Source organism: Xenopus laevis, chromosome 8L (genome assembly GCF_017654675.1).
Source record: "Xenopus laevis strain J_2021 chromosome 8L, Xenopus_laevis_v10.1, whole genome shotgun sequence".
Classification (NCBI taxonomy): domain Eukaryota; kingdom Metazoa; phylum Chordata; class Amphibia; order Anura; family Pipidae; genus Xenopus; species Xenopus laevis.
The window spans coordinates 20,373,101-20,392,997 of record NC_054385.1 but is presented as its reverse complement, the minus strand read 5'-3'; the positions used below and the strand labels follow the sequence as shown (position 1 = coordinate 20,392,997).

Sequence of the window (19,897 nt, the reverse complement as noted above, 5' to 3'; positions counted from 1 at the left end):
AGAGCCAGCCTATATCAGTGGTACAAGGATATCTAATAGGAATAATGACATAAAAATGTTATCTGTATTTGTATAGAACTGGCTCTTTGCTGTGACAGCTTGGTGCCACCAACCAGTGTGTCAATCAATAGGAGCTGCAGCCACAGAGTGCTGTCCATGGTACTGAATGGAAAAGGCAGTTTAAGCTTCCCTCAATGGCTGCATTAGTGATTGCAGTATATGTACCATAAGTCACATGTTAGATATGTACTTACTATATCAAATGTGTTTTATGTAACATAGTCACATAGATTGAAAAGAGACACAATTCCATCAAGTTCAACCTTTTTAGTCAATATATAACCTGCCATTTGAAGCCTCTCTAATTTTCCTCAGAGGGGCAAAAACAAGTTGGCAACCTGACTTGTCCCTGGATCAACTTGTACTATGAGCTATCTCCCATAACCCTGTATTCCCTCACTTGCTAAACACCATCCAACCCCTTCTTAAAGATATCTAATGTATCAGCCTGTACCACTGATTCAGGGAGACAATTCCACATCTTCACAGCTCTCATTCAGCTCTGGCGCTCTCTATACCATAGCTCTCATATTAGTGCAATGTATCGCTGATATATAGAGATAAATCACTTGTTCAGGACAGTGGAGATCCGTTGATGGCTGGAGGTCTCCCTAGGTTTTCCAACAGTTTGTGCAGGAGACAGAGGGAGGCCATAGGGCATAATGCAGTCCCTTGGCATTGGCTCTGCTAACATTGATTTCCTTCTTATGAATAGACTGTTTATCAGAAAAATAGATACAACACTTGCATACTCTTTTTCATTTGGCACAGTTTGCCCTGGGGCTTGTTATATCCTACAGACTTGTAGCAATCAGTCCTGCCCTCCCCTTTACCCACACATGGAGCCCTCCCTCCTGCCCTCACCTTTACCCACACAGGGAGCCCGCCTGCCCTCCCCTAACTTTCTTCTCATGACACCAAATCCTATAGACTTCTGCTCTCTTCTCCTTATGATTACATGCTATTATACCCTAGGCCACCACATTTTATATTCCAACTACCCCTTTTCATTAGCAATAGGTTGTTTTCACCTTCCTCTCTGTCACTGATCTGGTTTCTAAGGAAAATGGGACCCTAGCAACAACACAGCAGCTTCTAAACTGATTGTTATTGGGGCTATTTGATTCACCCTCCCATCTTCCTCTCCCTGTATATGTTACCTTGGCTTTTTTAAGGAAGGACCAACCTTTATTCCCAGCCCACCAATACCCAGAATAAATACACACACAGCTTCTTTGTGGTTAATCTGTGTAAGTCACAGCTTTATTGATGGAATACATTGGGCTTTTCGATCCTGAGGAAGGCAAAAAAAACCTTTGTGAAGCTTGATCTTATCTGCTTCACTAGAGGGAAAAATTCCTTCCTGATCCCTTAACGGCGATCGATTTTGCTCCCAGGATCAATGCTCCATAATTAAAGAAGGGAAGCAGGGTGAGGGACACAGAAAGAAATTTGGCAGCATACACATGAGCTCCATTAAGCTTCTAAGTGAACACTGCATTCCTCTTCTTATTCCAAAACCTGCAGTAAAAGAGCAAGTGGGTGGCAAATTTAAATTTGGAAGTGGTTAGGGTTGCCACCTGGCCGGTATTTTACCACCATACAGCATCCTGGGCCCACTGTGACAATAGGGCCTGCTGTATTACACACTATGGAGAATGATGAGAGGCAACTGTACAGCTGATTGAGGGCCCAGGAGGTAGAGGTACCCCAGTAGGGTTGCCACCAGACAAGTAAAAATCATGCTTGATGCCAATGTTATTAATAGGGAAAAGCTAAAAATATATGAAGATTGGTATTTTTCTCCAAAAAAGGTGGCAAGGCTACATTCCAGTAGAGGACTTAAGAAGAATCTGCTCTGTGGCCCGGCTAGTTATGTCCCTGAATGAGGCTACGTGCTACACAATATTTAGGTGGAGGACTTAGGGATTGGGGGGATGGAGGTGCAGGCCCACTTGCCAAAGACACCAGTATGACTTGTTCATAATATATTCACAGACTGTACGGTGTCCATTTTAGGAAATGCTTCTGAAATGTATTTGTGCCCCCTTCTCCCTCCCACATAACTTCCCACATTATTTTCAAAGGGGAACTAAAGCTCAGCAAAGAATTAGGATAGAAATGTGTTTTGCACTTCCAGGGTAAGAATGGGCTGGCGGGGCACCTGGGAAAAAAACTGGTGGGCCCTGGCTCTTTCGGTGCCCCGCTGGCCCAGACTTGCTCCCTTCACTGCCACCACTTACTCTGACCCCACCATGACACACAAATGAAGTGGTACACAGGTAGGCATGTTCGCTCCTGTGCTGGGGGGTAATGGGGTGACTGTTGGGTTGAGAGGGGTCTTTGTGGCTGCGTGGGCCTTAGGCTTTGGGCCCCTGGGCCCCCCAGTCTGACACTGTGCACTTCTGTACCAGCCCAAGACCACCACAGCCCTTTAACAGTGAATATCCAAAGATGCCCCAGTAGCTCCCCATCTTCTTTTCTGCTGATTCCCTCCATATACAAAGCTCACCCAAAGGTGTTTGCAGCTGTTTGACACAATAAACTCAGGGGATCACCCCCTCGTTGAAAAGCAATTCCGTGTGCCGGTTGTGTGTTCTTCATGTTTGTTTTGTGCTGATATTGCTTTCAGAGACAGTTTAGAACTCAGCACTGAGTGTTCCATCTAAGAACATGTCAGTTTAGATCGACTTCAGGATCATAGAACCGCTGATTTCTTTAGAAATTGCAGATGAAACAACACAGCTAATGGGGCAAATGCAGCTTTCCTGCAGCCCCACGTGCTTTATTGTATTTATAATCCATGTACAAAGGGTTCCTTCATCCATTTGTCATATAGTTCCATTTATTAATGGTAAAATCCATGTGTAATGTCACTGTACAGATGACACTAAATAACATATTCCCAGTAAATAGTGAATAACATTATGAGTTCCCTGCTGACATGAGCCTGCAGCAAATCTCCTGCCATGAGTATAAACCCTACTTCCATGCTGTTGATATGCGCTCCCACTTTTCTCCCAATACAGAAACTGCAGAATTCTAGCCGAACAAGCGGGGGGCCCGGGGCCCACCGGGACTGCTGTCCAGGGCCCCCCTGCTGCCCTACTCTGAACCTCTTGCGCGCACGTATGAGGTGCTCATGCACACACATCACCATGCACATGCTCAGATGGCGTGCATGCGCTGACGCCATTTAGAGAGGGGTCATCCGGAGAAGGGGGTCTGGTGTTTTTTCACGGTGTCCCGCCGGGCCACTCCGACACTGGGAACAAGTTCCACACCCTGTGCTTCTATCAAGTGTAAAGGGAAACTATGCTACATTATTATATATGAACATTATACATTCATATATACATTTATATAGTTCAGTAGGAACAGACCCCTAGGTTTGATCACAGCCTGTACACACAGATACGCTAAAAGTCATAATTGATATACTCCTTTACTCACTGTAATTCAGAAGGAGCAGCCTCCTAGGTTTATTCATAGCCCATATAGAAAGATAGCATAAAGCTATACCAGCATAGATATTCCCTTGTACTAAGCAGCATTCAGCAGGAACAACCCTCGGCGTTTGCTTATATCCCATACAGAGATAAACCATAAATTTATTGCAGGACAGGTATTCTGCACTAAGCACAATTTTATAGAAATAGATCCATATTTGCTTCTAATTTGTATAGAGAGATATAATAAAACTGTCACCATTGGTTTTCCCTTCTACTAAGCATAGTTCAGCAGAAACAGCCCCTACATTTGCTTATAGCCTGTACAGAGAGAGGCACTAAACATCATCAGATATTTCCCTTTATTATTATACTTTTTTCCTCCGGTTGTGACTGTAACTGTGGGATAATGTTTATATTAAGGCTTGATTTTCTTAGGGGTTGGGACTGTAGTAGGGGGTAGTGTGTATATTAATAGCAAGATGATCTCAGGGAAAGAGACTGTAACTGTGGGATTGTGTGTATAGAAAGGAAAGATGCATCATGGGAAGAGATTGTATGTGGGACAGTGTGTATAGTAAGGAATGATGGTCTCAGGGGAAGGGAGTGTAACTGGGATAGTGTGTTCAGTAAGACAAGATGGTCTTAGATGAAGGGAGTGTAACTGTAGGACAGGGAGGATAGTGTGTATAGTAATAGTAGGCTGTAAGGACTGTAACTGTGGGATAATGTGTATAGTAAGGCAAGGTGGTCTCGGGTAAGGAAATTTAGGGAAAGCCTTGCGACTCAGTAGTTTGGAGCACAAAGGCAGGGGTACCCATTTAAGATTCGGCAGAATGTGAACTTTCCATAATATATGGTTTGAGGGGGTAAACATGTTTATCTGGGTTTTTACTCCACAAAACCTGCAGCTTTTTATCCAGCAGCTCTCCATTTTGCAATTTCAGCAATCTAGTTACTAGGGACCAAATGACCCTAGCAACCATGCATTAATTTGAAGAAGAGACTGGAATATTAATAGGAGAGGTCCTGAATAGAAAGCTGACTAATACAAAGTAGCAATAACAATTAATGTGCAGCCTTACAGAGCATTTGTTTTTAGATGGTGTCAGTGACCCCCTATGTGAAAGCTGGAAAGAGTCACAAGAAGAAGGTAAATAATTCTGGAAAAGAAAAAATGAAGTCCATTTAAAAAGTTGATTAAAATTAGCCATAACATATTAAAAGTTAACTTGAAGGTGAAGATCTGTGTTATTCAAATCTTCCTTTCCTGGTACTGTCGGGAATAAAGCTCGGTGCCGTTTCTCTCCGAGCGTTTGCCTGCGGCATTAAGGTGAAATTCCTCCACACTTGCACAGCAGAAATAGTAGCAGTGGCGCAGGCCAAATCCCTGTAGGTTTTATATGAAACCATATTCCCGCCCTTGGAGAAATCCGTCACGGAGCAGCTGTGTGAATAATAGCGTGGATGGGGATTACTTGTCTGTTCAATAGAAAGTGTAACTGAGCTGCTTGTGTCTGGCCTGAGAGGCCATGTTTTTCTGTTAAATGGTATGTTCCATATCAACTGTCTCCTGCACATGAAACCTAGTGTGAAAGATATACGGCTATGGAACCTGTTATCCAGAATGCTTGCAACGTGGGGCTTTCCGGACAAAGGATCTTTCTGTAATTTGGATCTTCATACCTTAATTCTATAATTAATAATAATTGCAGCAGTAAATTAAACCCAGTAGGTTGGTTTTGTTTCCACTGAGGATTAATTATATCTGAGTTTAGATCAAGTACAAGGAACTGTTTTTTTTTATTACAGAGGTAAAGGGAAATTAAAAAAATTGGATTATTTGTATAAAATGGAGTCTACAGGAGATGGTCTTCCCGTTATTCTGAGCTTTCTGGATAACGGGTTTCCGGATAACAGATCCTATACCTGTATGTACAGGTAGAAGCTCATTTCTGCGTCAGATGGACAGTTACACTGGCTGCCTTTGGATGCTCTACAGTTTGCAACTATGGGAAGGATCTGCATCCAATCTGTAGATGAATTAGGGAAAAGGTACGGCTTTGTGACACCTTACAAGAACACTGGGGGCTTTTTATATAAAGAGGAGAGAAGGGGAACGTAAAGTGTCAGGGCAGGTGGGTTTCATTCTGTAGTTTTGCAGAGAACAATGAATGACATTCAACCCATTTATTGACCTGGTAGTGCACCGATGTGACAGATTTCATGTGACCCTATTGAAGGACGACACCCCACTGATACACAGCAGCTCATTGATATACATTGGACTAATGCATCTGTTTCCGTTATCCGGAAAACCATTATCCCGAAAGCTCCAAATTACAGAAGTGATGTCTCCCATAGACTCCAAATGATCATTTTTAAAAATGATTTCCCTTTTCTCTGTAATAATAAAACAGTAGCATATACTTTATCCAAATTCAGACATAATTAATCCTTATTGGAAGCAAAACCAGCCTATTGGGTTTATTTAATGGTTTACATGATTTTCTCGTAGACAAGGTATGAAGATCCGAATTACAGAAAGATCCGTTATCTGGAAAACCCCAGGTAAGAGCATTCTGGAATTTCTCGGTTGTGAGTTTGTTTGTGGCTTTTTGTTGTTCACTCATATAGTACTCATATAGTAAGCTCATTATATGACACTTCTTGGCTACAAACACAAAAACCAGGGCAACCCGTTGCTGTTTATTTAATCGAATGAGAAAAAAGCTGTAATTATTAATGTCACTGACATGCTGTTTAACCAAAGCTTATTATTTATTCATATACTGTACTACCAACAAGTTTTGCAGCACTTTTTAAAATGACTTTCTAACAGGATTAAAGAAATGTAATACAGATATGGGACCTGTTATCCAAAATGCTCAGTACCTGGGGTTTTCTGGATAACAGATCTTTCCAAAATTTGGATCTTCATACCTTACGTCTGCTAGAAAATCATGTAAACATTAAATGAACCCAACAGAAGGTTCAATAAGGATTAATTATATCTTAGTTGGGGTCAAGTACAATGTACTTTTTTACTATTACAGAGAAATAGAAAATTATTTTTTTTAAAAATTGGATTATTTGAATGGGAGACAGACTTTCCATAATTGGGAACTTTCTGGATAGCAGGTTTCCGGATCACAGATCCCATACCTGTACTGACAGACAAGGTTAATGGTATTTCTAAATATGTAAATTGAATACACATGTATTTGCTGCCAAAGCCCAAAGAAATTACCAAAATCCAGATATGGTGTTTTCTTTAGAGGTTGTTTAGGGGTTAAGATATTGTATCTTTATATTTAACACTTCTTTCCAGGTTTTCTGTTTATAGATTATTGTGTCCCACTGGGAAATCAATTCATGAAAAAAATATTTTTTTTACATGTAGTCGTTATATTCTTCTTGATGTATATGTGCAGGGCTGTTTTTATATATAGGCCCCCGAGGGCCTGTGCCTAGGGCGGCATGGTTTTTGGGGTGCCTATTTTTCTTGTTTTTAAAAACCCTCCCCACCCTCCGCCACGGATTTCTATAGGAAATTTTATTTTTTTAGTCTATATCTTTCAACAAAAGTGGGATTGCACATAAATTATAGTAGATTTGGAAAGCTCAAGTAGTAAAACCCTGATTTCGTTTTTGTAATTAATAATTTTCATACATTTGTCTTTATCAGAAATATGCCAGTAAGAAGCAGAAGAAAAGAGAAGGATAAAGCAGAAGGGATAGAATTGAGATCAGAAGACAGAGGAAGACATTTCCCTGGGACACTCTCAGGTAAGTATAGCTTAAATGGGGTGTCTTCATTTTGGGCCCTTACAAAACAACATGCTTAGGTAGAACTTTACATATTTGATATAAAACTGTTCAGCGGGGCCCAGGCTTTCATATTTAGGGTGTTTTATCTTGGTACCTAAATAGTATTTTGAAGATAAGATGTTGCAAGGTGGAAGCATACTTAGGTAAACCTATACGTATACGTGCCTGACCACAGAGCCAGCCTATATCAGTGGTACAAGGATATCTAATAGTAATAATGACATACAAATCTTATCTGTATTTGTATAGAACTGGCTCTTTGCTGTGACAACTTGGTGCCACCAACCAGTGTGTCAATCAATAGGAGCTGCAGCCACAGAGTGCTGTCCATGGTACTGAATGGAAAAGGCAGTTTAAGCTTCCCTCAATGGCTGCATTAGTGATTGCAGTATATGTACCATAAGTCACATGTTAGATATGTACTTACTATAGCAAATGTGTTTTATGTAACATAGTCACATAGATTGAAAAGAGACACAATTCCATCAAGTTGTCCCTGGATTGCCTTGTAGCTATCTTCCATAACCCTGTATTCCATTACTTGCTAAACACCATCCAACCCCTTCTTAAAGCTATCTAATGTATCAGCCTGTACCACTGATTCAGGGAGAGAATTCAACATCTTCACAGCTCTCATGCTGATATATAGAGATAAATCGCTTGTTCAGGACAGTGGAGATCCGTTGATGGCTGGAGGGCTCCCTAGGTTTTCCAACAGTTTGTGCAGGAGACAGAGGAAGGGAAGAAGCACACAAGTTCAGCTAGGCAATGCCTTCAGCACATTTATTTGCAGAAGTATTGAACGCACAAGCTTTCGGGGTCCAACCCCTTCCTCGGGTGCAAGGGAGGGAGGGGTTGGACCCCGAATGGACCCCGAGTGCGTTCAATGCTTCTGCAAATAAATGTGCTAAAGGCATTGCCTAGCTGAACTGGTGTGCTTCTTGCCTAATTGGAATCTGTTGCCGTGTTGGGCTTGGAAGCGGCCTAGGATATGATTGCACCGAGCAACATGAAGTAAGTGGTGTGCAGCAAATCTAAAAGAGTTGCGGAGACAGAGGAAGGCCATATGGCATTTGGTAGTGGCTCTGCTAACATTGATTTCCTTTTAATGAATAAACTCAGTTTTTCAGAAAACTAGATACAACACTTGCATATTCTATTAATTTGGCACAGTTTACCCTGGGGCTTGTTATATCCTACAGACTTGTAGCAATCAGTCCTACCCTCTCTTTACCCACACAGGGAGCCCACCTTCCCCTTTACCCACACAGGGAACTGACCCTCCCTTTTACCCACACAGGGAGTCCACCCTCCCTTTTACCCACACAGGCAGTCCACCCACCCCTTTACCCACACAAGCAGCCCATCCCCCCATTACCCACACAGGCAACCCGCCCATCTCTTTACCCACACAGGTAGCCCGCCCATCCATTTACCCACACAGGGACAATGCCCACCTCTTTTCCCGGAATTCACTAAATTTTGGGATTATTGCATAGATTAGGATATATTCTGGATTTCTCGCATTGATTTATATACAACCTCGTCAGATATGAGATGCCAGATTTTCGGATTCAGACTTTTTCCATCCGGGTATAAAAAATCCTGAAAAATTTTGATTCTTTTTTTTTTTACTAAAAATTCAGATTTTATAGTAAAAAAAAAACTTTTTTTCCCAAGTTTTTTTTAACCCCCTAAGTGTTTTTTCATTCATTCTCACCCTCCCCACCTCTTATGAGTTACCCCTAGCTTTATACCCAGAATAAAGACTCCGCAGACTGATGGTTAAATCTGTGAAACGCACAGCTTTATTAATAATTATTATAGGATAAATAGGGCTATTTGATCCAGAGGAAGGCAAAAACCCTTTGTGAGGGAAAAATTCCTTCCTGACTCCTTAACGGCAATCGGATTTTCTCCCAGGATCAATTTGCCATATTTAATCAAGAGAAAGAGGGTAAGGGAAACAGATGGTAATATGGCAGCATACACATGAGCGCCTTTAGGCTGCTAGGTGAACTCTGCATTCCATTTCTTTGGTCCCTTGCAGCCTGCAGACCCGGCTTTTGCAGTCTGAGGGATGGAGAGAAAAGAAATGCAGGGTCTACCATGTGGCTTAAGGGGGCTTCTGTCTATGAAACCATATTTAAGATGGGAAGGGAGGGACTGCTGGTGGAATTACAGTGGCAGGAAGGGAAACAAAAAGCAATAAGGCTACGTAAACATGAGCACCGTTTAGCAGCTAGATGAATGCTGCATTCCAATCCATTCCATTGAACCCAGGCAGCCTGCACACCCCGGCATTTGCACACTGAGGGATGGAGTTGAAAGGAATGCAGAGTCTACCGAGTGGCTAAATGGTGCTCCAGTTTATGATACTATATAAGAGGGACAACTGCTGGTGGATTTGGAATGAAGGAAAAGAAAAAGAAAGCAATATGGCAGCATACGCATGAGCGCCATTAAGCTGCTAGGTGAATGCTGCATTCCATTCCATTCCATTGGAGAACTGGCAGCCCAGACAGCTTGCAGACCCGGCTTCTGCACACTGAGGGATTGAGTGAAATGGAATGCAGGGACTACCGAGTGGCTTAGGTGCATCTGCCCATGAAACCATATTTTAGGTGGAAAGGGAGGCACCGCAGGTGGAATTACGGTAAGCAATATGGCAGCTTAAACATGAGCACCGTTAAGCAGCTCGGTGAATGCTGCATTCCGTTTCATTCCATTGGAGCCCCAGCAGCCTGCAGACCCGGCTTCTGCACACTTGGGGTTGGAGTGAAAAGGAATGCAGGGTTTACCGAGTGGCTTAAGTGCGCTCCTGTTTATGATGCTATATTTTAGTAGGAAGGGAGGGCACCGCCGGTGGAACTACGGTAGAAGGAGATGGGGCACCGCTGGTGGAGCTATGGTGGAAGGAGGAGGGGTACCGCTAATTGCTCTGGATGGAAGAGAAACAGAAAGCAAGATGACCTGATGTGCCGTTTTTCATGTGTCCCCAATCTTCTGTCAACGCGGGTGATGGCAATGATTTTTGCGTTGCAGGATGATCACGCAGCTCTATATTGCGGAATAATCGAAGTTTCCAAAGGCATCGGCGATCTCTTTTCTTATTGCCAAGGAACCCTCGGAGGGAGGTGTTAGAAGTAGATGTTCATAACAGGGTCCATCGTTGGAAAGTCCAACATCCTCCGGTATGAATGGGGGCTGCAATTTTCTCTGTACCAAAGCCAGCCAGTCAATGCCCTGGTTAATAGACAATATAAAACATTCTTTATTAATTCTTTTGTCCATCTGTACCTTTAGTTCATTTTTGTAGCTAGCAAAAATTGACTGAAGTAACTTACTCGAAAGAAATGATGAAACATTAGTTCACCTGCATCTTCCTCGCTGGAGCCCAGCCGCATCCATGGGTCCAACTGTAAAAGCTAAAGAAAAAGAGAGAAAACATTAGTAGATAAGCTTTGTTGCAGTGCTGTGTGCCAGTTAATGGCTATAAAGGCTTAATACTGTTAGACTGCACAAATAGGATAGTGCTACCTATTCATGAATCACTGGTTAAACCACACCATGCACCCTTAACTTGCTGTGTAACTTACCCCTGATATTAAAATAGCTGCATCCTCAGCCAGGAACTTTGGGCAGACGACGCCAATAGATGGTCTCATCCATGGTAGCTGCAATGTGAAACATAAGAAAGATCTGTTATTATAGATTAAAGAACTAATCAGGTGTAACTGACCAAGAAGACTACAAAACCTGTTGCTATATATACATTAAGGGGCTTTTATAAAGATAGCTTTGAGTATATCGTGAAATATTTATATTCCCTACACACGTGATCAATTCTGCAATACAAACAACTGATTACTCTATGGCCATATGGAGCTAAAATAGTGATGTTTGATGTTTTTTCCAACTTAATGTACATTCACCTATTCAGTGCACTTATTGAGCTTTGTACTTACGTCCCCAACTAGCATCTCGAAGATCACGATGCCCAGAGACCACCAATCTGCAGATCTTGAATACGGCAGCCTGGAGAGGACTTCAGGAGCCATGTAGTCATAGGTTCCAGTCAGGCTGCGTGTTCTGTCCCCATAGCCAATTCCTGCAAAAACAGTAACTGTAAGTAAACTGGAAACCAGTGGGGCTTATTTATCAGTAGCGGCTCAGACTCAAAGTACAAGAAAGGAACAGTTCAGTTTGTTTTCTTTTCATCCTGAGCTGCATGATCAACAAACAAACTAAACAGTTAGGTCCCATGTGGCCCCCCTTTCTAACTGACTAACAGGTTAGAGAGATGCAAAAATATAAGGTTTTTATTACATTAGACGTCTTTCTATAGATTACATTCTAGGGTAACTCCGATCTATGTTCTCACTAAATATTAAGTGATACAAATCAATGAGGGTGTGCCTAACAATTGGCACCCTCTAGTAATTCACCTTTCCTTCTCCTTTAATCTGATCTGCTAAAGCATAACTCTTTAGGTGAATTTCACTCTTGCGTTCTCATAATATGAAACTACAAATGTCAGTCACTTAGTGAGTCTCAAAAACATAACACGAAGCGCAACCCTTTTTTGACATGTAAGTTTATGAGAAACCTTACCGTCTTTGCATAGTCCGAAATCAGCCAGTTTGATGTACCCGTTGCTGTCTAAGAGCAGGTTTTCCGGCTTGAGATCTCTGTTAATACAACGGCAAATGTTAGAAAAGTACAAGTTCACTGGCACACAAAAGGGGAAATAATTAGTGATTATATAGTGAATAACAACCTTTTTTAAACTTTAAGTCACTGAGGAGATTCTTGACCATATAAAGGCACAAGGCTGAAGTTGTCATGCTCTTGTGGAGCAAGCTCTATAGGGGACATTAATCGTGGCTTCTTAAAAGTTTAGCAGTAATATTCTCTTATATTTTATATTGCAAATGTTTTCATATACTTAAAAAAAGTATTGATGTATATCTATACTTACCGGTGTATGATACCATTTTCGTGCAAATAGGAGATGGCCAGCAGTGTGCACGCAGCATAGAACCTGCAAAGAGAAAATGACTCCCATCAGTAGGTTATTGAATACATAGCCATTTATTTGTTAGTGTAGCACAGGGTGGTGATATCTCAGTCTAAATATTACAGGCTCGCTGTGATTTAAGAGACCCACTGACTATAATGGTAAGTTGTGTATGCAGCTCCGAACTTATTAAAAATATCTTATGTATTTCTAAATAAAGCCTCTTGCATTTGTGTAATATGGCTGCTTCCTTCGATAAACAAGGAGCCAGATCCATATGCTATTTATGGTTTTCAAACTTATGTAGTTTTCCTCAGCACGTCCCTTGAGTTCCTTATCCTGTGGGCTCAGCCTCTCAGGTCACACAGTAAAGGCCAGAAATTGATCAATTCCTACAAAACGAAGTAAGCCACAACAACCACAGAATTGTGCTGCTACTTTTTATTCTATGACATGTTTCGGATCACATGGACCCTTTCTCAAGTGTGTGACTTGAGAAAGACTCACTTGTGAAAGGGTCCATGTGATCCGAAACATGTGGTGGAACAAAGAGTAGCAGCACAGTTCTGTGGTTGTTGTGGCCTGCTATTTATGGTTTAGTTTGTATGAATGGTATTATATTTAAATAGCGCCCACATGACACTAGGTAAAGGTTCATTATTACGTACGTAGTCCTCCGTTGTCCAAATTTACGTTCCCTCTCCAGGAGAGTCCTTAAGCAGCCTCCAGCGACATACTCCATGAGGAAGAAGAGATGGTGGTCTGACTGGAAGGTGGCATGTAGATCCACGGTGAAGGGGTGGACAGCTGCTGTGAGAGCGACCCGTTTCTCGACCAAAATCCTGAATATTAAAAGCATTCATTATCAAAACAAGCCAGTAGAGAAAGTGTCATTCTGCCCATAGGAGCCACATTATTGTCTTAGATTATTTAGTATAGTACTAATGGGAGATGTTAGTGGAAGTCCCAAGACACATAACTAGTTAGGCATTGCTTGCATTATCAGGGTAATATCAGAGCGCTATAGCTGTTTGAAAGGGACATGGGTAAGTAATAAAGCCAACTAGCCAAGTTGATCATTCCCATAAACTGACCTTTCAACATCCCTTAAGGTGGTGATCTTCTGTTTTTTTAGGATCTTCAGGGCATACGATCTTTTTGATGCCGTGTGTTGCACATGGAGAACCTGGAATGAGAGAATATATTGAGGGAATTTTGAAGAAACACAGGAAGATACATGCAGAACCTCCAAACCCCTTGCAGAGAGCTCCAAGAATCCATCTTGCCCCCAACATTGCAAGGTAACAGAACTAACTGTTTAGCCAGTGTTCTTGCATGTGCCCAATAGTCATCCTAATAATGGATTAAGTTAAATATTACCTTCCCAAATCCGCCCTCGCCTAGGAAACCTCGTTGGGTGAAGTCTTGCAGAGTGCAGTTGGTCAAATGCAAAACTCTGAAAAAGAATTGCAGAATTGAACTCATTGTTATTTCAAATGAAAATGAAATGTTGATAGTATCATCAGTTGCAGGTTGTACTGTATCTTACTCTGGTTCCGTCGTCACAGCCGGTGGAAAGTCTTCTGCTGTGTTTTCTGGATGAGTTGAGCCGATGTTCACTTCATCCGCAGACATCTCACTATAGGGAAAATGTAAGTTTGTTATTATGCTTGTGTTTTACTAACATGGGAAGCTAAGAGCTGTATATGTACATAGACATTGGAGTTCAGCCCTTTCAGAGGCAGAGAATGATTTGCCAGCACAGTACAGGGTGAATTCAGGTGCCATGTCTGTATCTGGAGTATTACACCTCCACCAAAAGAACTACAATAGCCGTATACAGGGCCTCCTTCAGAAATCACCGGGGCCTGTCCGGCAAAATTTTCTGGGACCACCTGCCCCCAAGCCCCACCCCATATTTTGCCCACCCCACAGAAAAAAAGCCAAACAAACATCAGAGCTGAAACAGTAACCCCCCCCCAGTTATAAAAAGCCATTGGTGATCAGGGGCCCCCCTCCTGCAAGTAAAAAAATATTGATTGCCTGCTCCCCCCAAGTTATAAAAAGCCACTGGTGGCCAGGACCCTCCTTTAAGTAAAAAAAAAACATTGGTGGCAGCCCACCCAAAATGTATTTTTTATTGCCAGGGTTCCCCATAAGTTTGGCTCTTAAGGGGGTCTCAGTCATGCTTCACTTACTTGATTGCCGGGTCCCCCCCCCCCGTCAGCATTCTGCAAAGTTTCTAAGAAAGGACGGGAGCTCCGGTTTCAGCATTATTTCTGTCCTATTCAGATCTCTGTGCCCTCATTGGTCGATTAAGTTAAGTCCCGGTGAAACTACATTGGGATTGGTTAGGCTGGAGGGGAAGATTCTACTTTACCCATCCAATCCCTGTACAGCTTTACCGGGACTTAAACTTAAACAACCAACGAGGGCACACCAGAGCCCCAGTCCTCTATTATAAACACTGCAGCAGGCGGTCCCCCCAACACTCAAAAAAACTTCAGGGCTCGGGACAACTGCCCCCCCCTGTGCCCCCCTGATGGCGGCCCTGGCCATATATACAGAGAATACAGTTCATAATAAGCCGAACTCTGCATCTTACCTGCCCTCAGTGACAACCAGTGGCAGTGCTGGTGCTGGATCTTGTGCCGTGGTGTCCCTCTCACTTGTGGTGGCTGGTTCTTCCGATGTCAAGGCAACTGCTGGTGACTCATCCCTAACACAGGAATCCTCTGGGGCATTTGTTGGTGGGTCATGGGGAGAACCTGGGTGAATCTCAGGGTCCTTCTGTGCAATTGCCACATTCAGGTTTTGAAGGGTGGCATAAAGAATTTTCAGCTTTTTCCCCGACTCCTTCATAAACTTCCTCAGACGGACTAAGGTCTCCTTGTCTGAGGTCACTCTGTAGAGCTTTTCAGCGCCCGCTGCAATGCGCATCTCCTTCTTTATTTCTCCCATTACCTGCTCTTTATTGGCCAATAGATGTAACCTTGGCTGCATATCACAAAGTTTTGGAGACAAAACCTCATGATTGTCCTGTAGAAAAGGAGAAAAAGTTATGGAAACAATAGTTGGTTATTGCCTGCCTAAATTACTGTAATTTACACTTTTTTTCTTTCAATTCTAGAATCACTAAAACTGTTGGCCAAGCCCTCCAGCTCCAGTGAGGAGCAAATCTGCTGGTGTCAGTAGCTGCTACTTCTCAATCTCTCTCTGCGCTGAAATGTCACCAGGCTCAAGATTTTATTCTCCACTGGTAAGTCCATATTCCAATTCTAATCTACATCATGGCATTGCTATTTGTTTGATGTTTATACAGGTATGGGACTTGTTATCCAGAATGCTCAGGACTTGGGGTTTTCCGAATAACAGATTTTTCTGTAGTTTGGGTCTTCATGCCTTAAGTCTACTAGAAATTCATTTAACCATTAAATAACCCCAACAGGCTGGTTTTGCTTCAAATAAGGATTAATTATATCTTAGTTGGGATCAAGTACAAGATAATGTTTTATTATTACAGAGAAAAAGGACATAATTTTTAACAATTTGGATTATTTGGATAAAATGGAGTCTATGGGAGAGTACAGGTATGGGATCTTTTATCTGGAATGCTTAGGTCCTGGACCGTAATTCTCTGTTCTAGCTCCCTCAAACAGGAACCTTGGCTTCCCATTTTATTCCAGATTCGCTTTATTTTTCCCTAACATTGTGCTATGGAATATATTGCTACTTTAAACAATAAATACTAATCATCTCCTCCGGACTGAGGCCATTGCACTCTTCAGTAACATGTTATATCCCATTAGCCTTACCGGATTGGTAGCACGAATGCAGGAATTCCGGACACCCATCTTGAGACTCCTGTAATGGGAAATAAACATTGTCAGTGCTGGTATGGGGATAAGAGGTAATTTTTATCTTTCTCAATAGAAACCCTCTTCACCAAATTGCATATTGGTGTTGTTATATTATATTGCCCCAACTCATACAATTCCAACATAGCTAAACATGGGAGGTTTAAGCAACTATCCCTACCAAAATATCGACAATGAAGGCAGGTTACGGGATACTCTTTTAATCCCAAAGAAAGCCTGGTCTGCCACGTTTAAATGTCTGGGTCACCCTTTCTTCCCATATGCCCCTATGGGGAATCCCGTTTCTCCCCCACGCGTCAAGAATCTCCCTGACTTTTCTGTCTGGCTGATGTTGGGCATTAAAAAACTGGCAGATTTTGTCTGTAATGCACAATTCACCACCCACCAGGAATTACCAAAAGAAAAGACCAAAGAAATATGGGAACAATCTTCAATTTCATTATAGTATTAGATGTAAGCTCCAGTAAAGGTGTTGCTAAACAGAGAGCAGTCCCCCGATATATTTCTGTAGCTCACTAAATGTATGAAGATATCACTCAGGGCAGGAGTTATTTTGATGGCTTGTGTTCTGTACACTGAATTGGACACCCTGTGTTTAAATAAACTTCCTTAATGGGAAGAAAGTGTCTTCCCGCAAGCTTATAACTAGAATAAACTCATTCCATGGTGATCTTAATTGTAAATCTCCCCTATGGGAATGCTCACTCGTGTTTTATCCTGATACCTTGTGCTACTGCCAGTCATCTATCTCTTTTATTCTTCACTAATCACTCAATGACAATATGTGTGCTTTATTTGGTTGTGAAAATCAGTAAACTTGAACCTTTAATAAAGGGGGTTTAACATACAAACCAATTTATACGTCTCTTCTATGACAACAGTTATTTTATTTACTAAACCATAAGTTCTTAAGTCAAACTATATACTATATGAGCATCATGTAATTGTCTGGTGTTTATGAACTACAACTCTCATCTGCCAGAATTTGTAGCCATCAAAGAAATCCAATGCTCTCTGAAAATCAATATAGCCATGTATAGCAGGCATTTCTTTCTATCTATAAAATATATATATATATATATATATATATATATATATATATATATATATATATATATATATATACAGTCTACATCAGCTGACAGGAATTGGGACACTGGTGTAAGGGCAGGTAAGAAGTAGGTGCGCTTCATTTTTTGCAGAAAACAAGTACAGGCCTGGGAAAGAGATGTGGGACCTTACAAATTGCCCCTCCCCCTTAATTAGGGCAGGTTTGCTGTAAAATAAATCATAAACTGTATGAATTGTATTTGCAGGATTACCTCTTAAAAGAAGCTCAGATGTCAGATCTTCAAAAATAAAAAGCAAAAAAAAAATACCAAAACGCCTGAGGTGTTTTTGGCTTTTGGCTTAAATAGAGGGGCCGGCACAAGGCCGGGGGACCCCAGAGGGTCTCCCTCTTTAGACGCTGGCTCTCCTTATATGTGTTCAGAAAAGAATGTTAAAATCTGAACTATGGAGAAGCCAGGAAAAAACACAGTCCAAAAAGAGCTGGTAATTTGCCAAAAAAGTAGCAATCCGTCCACTGTAGCAATCTGTATAGGGAAGAGAATAAATTGACAAATTAGTTTCAAGGATAATGCTTTTAACACTTAACTTAATATTTCCTATAAAATATAGAGGAAAGCAGAGATCTAAACGTGAGCTTTGTGTCACTCCCAGCGTTTACTGGCACTCAGTTTGTACAATGCAGTACCTCCCAGCAGCCAATCAGAAATGAGCATTGGTATAGAGAGAATGAATACATAGTACATAAGATCACTGGCCAGGTGCAGATTGCCCACCCCCTGCTATAGGAAACATTTACAGAATAGCAATTAAATCTGATTGGAATCAATACTGCCCTACCATGTACCCTGTTGCCCCCCACAGCCGGGACATTTGAAGGGAATGCACACGAGACATGAAAGGAAAAGACATTGCTATGTATTCCATTAAATTCATGTTAAGTATATCAGAACAGGTTAGATACCCAGGGGCAGAGGGGCAAAACTGTAAGGAGCCTGTTAATACTGGTCATACAAATAAAGTATTTATAGTGAGGTACAGGGGTCCCCAAATGTCATCTGTTTATGGGCTTCAATTGGGAAAAAGTGTATATTTGCTGTCAGCCCCTAAATCTCTTATAGGGATAGTACATTCACCACTCTACCAACCAATGGACTAAACCAACTGTCAAACCCTGGGTCTGTGTCTCCCAACCAGCTCTAAGAGTAAAAGCATATCCAAAGCCCATTTTAGGGGTAAACTCTCCAAAATCTCTGAAATCAATGAGAGGAGCATCATCCGCTAGTCTTGGGGGTATCAAACATTTATCACCCCCCATTTCACTAAAATAAGGATTATTTGGCAAAAAATCTCTTATAGGGATAGTACATTCACCACTCTACCACTCTACCAACCAACGGACTAAACCAACTGTCAAACCCTGGGTCTGCATTTCCCAGCCAGCACTAAAAGTAAAGGCATTGTCCATTTGAGGGGGAAATTTAATAACATCAGTAACATAATCAATATCTGTTAGTCTGGCACAGGGGTCCCCAAATGTTATCTGTTTATGGGCTTCAATTGGGAAAAAGTGTATATTTGCTGTAAGCCCCTAAATCTCTTATAGGGATAGTACATTCACCACTCTACCAACCAACGGACTAAACCAACTGTCAAACCCTGGGTCTGTGTCTCCCAACCAGCACTAAGAGTAAAAGCATCTCCAAAGCCCATTTTAGGGGAAAATTCTCTAAAATCAGTAAGAGGAACAACATCCGCTAGTCTGGGGGGCATCACGCAACTATTTCCCCCCCTTATTTGACTAAATTATGGGTTATTTGTCACAAAAATCTCTTACATTTACCCCTCACCACTCAACCAACAGACCAAACCAACTATCAAATCCCTGGGTGTAAAGTCACCTCTCATCTCTGCTCTTAAATCATGAGACTTATAAATAAATGTTATTGTGTAAAAGGAAGAAGCATTGCTATTTATTCCTTCTTATGGGGTTACTGTAGAAAAGGTGTATATTTGCTGTCAGCCCTGCATAACTTCCAAATCCTGAGTCTGTGTCTCCCAACCAGTGCTAAGATTAAAGTCATCTCCAAAGCCCATTTTAGGGGAAAAGTCTCTTAATTCACTAAAATCAGTGAGAGGATAAATATCTGTTAGTCTGGGGAGTGTTACCCAACTATTTCCCCTCTTTTTTCATTAAAATAAGCATTATTTGATAAAAAATATCTCCCAGAGGGAATATCCACTTACCAATCACTACGGTGTCAACCAACGGACTGAACCAACTGTCACAGTCCTAAGGTGAAGTCACCTCTGTTCCCTGCTCTTAAAGGGGAAGTGTACCCTGTAAGTAAGGTTCATAATAGTAAGTTGCATATGGCATTTATTTCCATTTAGATGTGCAGTATATACATAGCTTATTACGTACACAGAGTATTTCTTTGTATGTGTGGCCTATTGAGTCAGTGCAGTTACTGTGCTGCCATATCTTTTTGATCCATGAATTCATCAGCCATGGATTCAATCACTGCTGCTTCTCCTGTTATTTCCCCTATGTCCCCTTTCATTGTGCCCTATGGAGAGTCATTAATGAG

General features: G+C 41.7%; 3 protein-coding genes, 1 long non-coding RNA gene and 1 pseudogene across 19 annotated transcripts in view; 2 read left to right on the top strand and 3 right to left on the bottom strand.

The window, feature by feature from the left end:
- LOC121397277 overlaps positions 1-19,897 on the top strand; it is a 320,931-nt pseudogene that overhangs the window by 182,177 nt on the left and 118,857 nt on the right.
- LOC121397158 overlaps positions 7,176-19,897 on the top strand; it is a 92,972-nt gene continuing 80,250 nt past the window's right edge. For 12 of the 15 annotated variants that reach the window (XR_005963525.1, XR_005963527.1, XR_005963524.1 and 9 more), the window contains exons 1-6: positions 7,176-7,298; positions 10,386-10,534; positions 11,321-11,468; positions 13,496-13,661; positions 13,887-14,012; positions 15,491-15,619. This is a non-coding gene — a long non-coding RNA (uncharacterized LOC121397158). Of the gene's footprint in view, positions 7,299-10,385; positions 10,535-11,320; positions 11,469-13,495; positions 13,662-13,886; positions 14,013-15,490; positions 15,620-16,169; positions 16,271-19,897 lie in introns of all 15 variants that reach the window. The other 3 variants (XR_005963523.1, XR_005963529.1, XR_005963517.1) reach the window with 3 other exon arrangements.
- LOC121397154 (serine/threonine-protein kinase N2-like) lies at positions 9,120-11,327 on the bottom strand. Its single transcript, XM_041573359.1, has 3 exons — positions 10,940-11,327; positions 10,688-10,768; positions 9,120-10,586 (listed from the first exon to the last, which is right to left on the bottom strand). Exons 1-3 carry the CDS (start codon positions 11,006-11,008, stop codon positions 10,401-10,403), a joined length of 336 nt encoding a protein of 111 aa, XP_041429293.1. The 5' UTR covers positions 11,009-11,327; the 3' UTR covers positions 9,120-10,400.
- LOC121397152 (probable serine/threonine-protein kinase DDB_G0277449) lies at positions 12,902-13,995 on the bottom strand. The gene is made up of 4 exons (XM_041573356.1): positions 13,910-13,995; positions 13,741-13,816; positions 13,455-13,546; positions 12,902-13,202 (listed from the first exon to the last, which is right to left on the bottom strand). The coding sequence occupies exons 1-4, from the start codon at positions 13,993-13,995 to the stop codon at positions 12,950-12,952; spliced, it is 507 nt and encodes a 168-aa protein (XP_041429290.1). The 3' UTR covers positions 12,902-12,949.
- On the bottom strand, positions 14,925-19,703 carry LOC121397153 (serine/threonine-protein kinase N2-like). 2 transcript variants are annotated; one of them, XM_041573358.1, is made up of 3 exons: positions 17,561-19,703; positions 16,176-16,224; positions 14,926-15,399 (listed from the first exon to the last, which is right to left on the bottom strand). In XM_041573358.1, exons 2-3 carry the CDS (start codon positions 16,212-16,214, stop codon positions 14,962-14,964), a joined length of 477 nt encoding a protein of 158 aa, XP_041429292.1. In that variant the 5' UTR covers positions 16,215-16,224; positions 17,561-19,703; the 3' UTR covers positions 14,926-14,961. The 2 variants fall into 2 exon arrangements, with proteins under 2 accessions (XP_041429291.1, XP_041429292.1); XM_041573357.1 differs by lacking the exon at positions 17,561-19,703 and having other exon boundaries at positions 14,925-15,399; positions 16,176-16,656.

Bases quoted from the DNA above. Each gene is read 5' to 3' on its own strand.
- LOC121397154 (XM_041573359.1), bottom strand. From the start codon at position 11,008: ATGAGACCATCTATTGGCGTCGTCTGCCCAAAGTTCCTGGCTGAGGAT. The intron at 10,769-10,939 runs GTAAGTTACACA...CTTTTTCTTTAG, and splicing joins CAGCTATTTTAATATCAGGG to CTTTTACAGTTGGACCCATG. The intron at 10,587-10,687 runs GTAAGTTACTTC...TCTATTAACCAG, and splicing joins TGTTTCATCATTTCTTTCGA to GGCATTGACTGGCTGGCTTT.
- LOC121397153 (XM_041573357.1), bottom strand. From the start codon at position 16,244: ATGTTTATTTCCCATTACAGGAGTCTCAAGATGGGTGTCCGGAATTCC. The intron at 15,400-16,175 runs GTAAGGCTAATG...CCTTTTCTACAG, and splicing joins GCATTCGTGCTACCAATCCG to GACAATCATGAGGTTTTGTC.
- LOC121397152 (XM_041573356.1), bottom strand. From the start codon at position 13,995: ATGTCTGCGGATGAAGTGAACATCGGCTCAACTCATCCAGAAAACACA. The intron at 13,817-13,909 runs GTAAGATACAGT...ATTCTTTTTCAG, and splicing joins GCTGTGACGACGGAACCAGA to AGTTTTGCATTTGACCAACT. The intron at 13,203-13,454 runs GTCAGTTTATGG...TTTAATATTCAG, and splicing joins ACCTTAAGGGATGTTGAAAG to GATTTTGGTCGAGAAACGGG.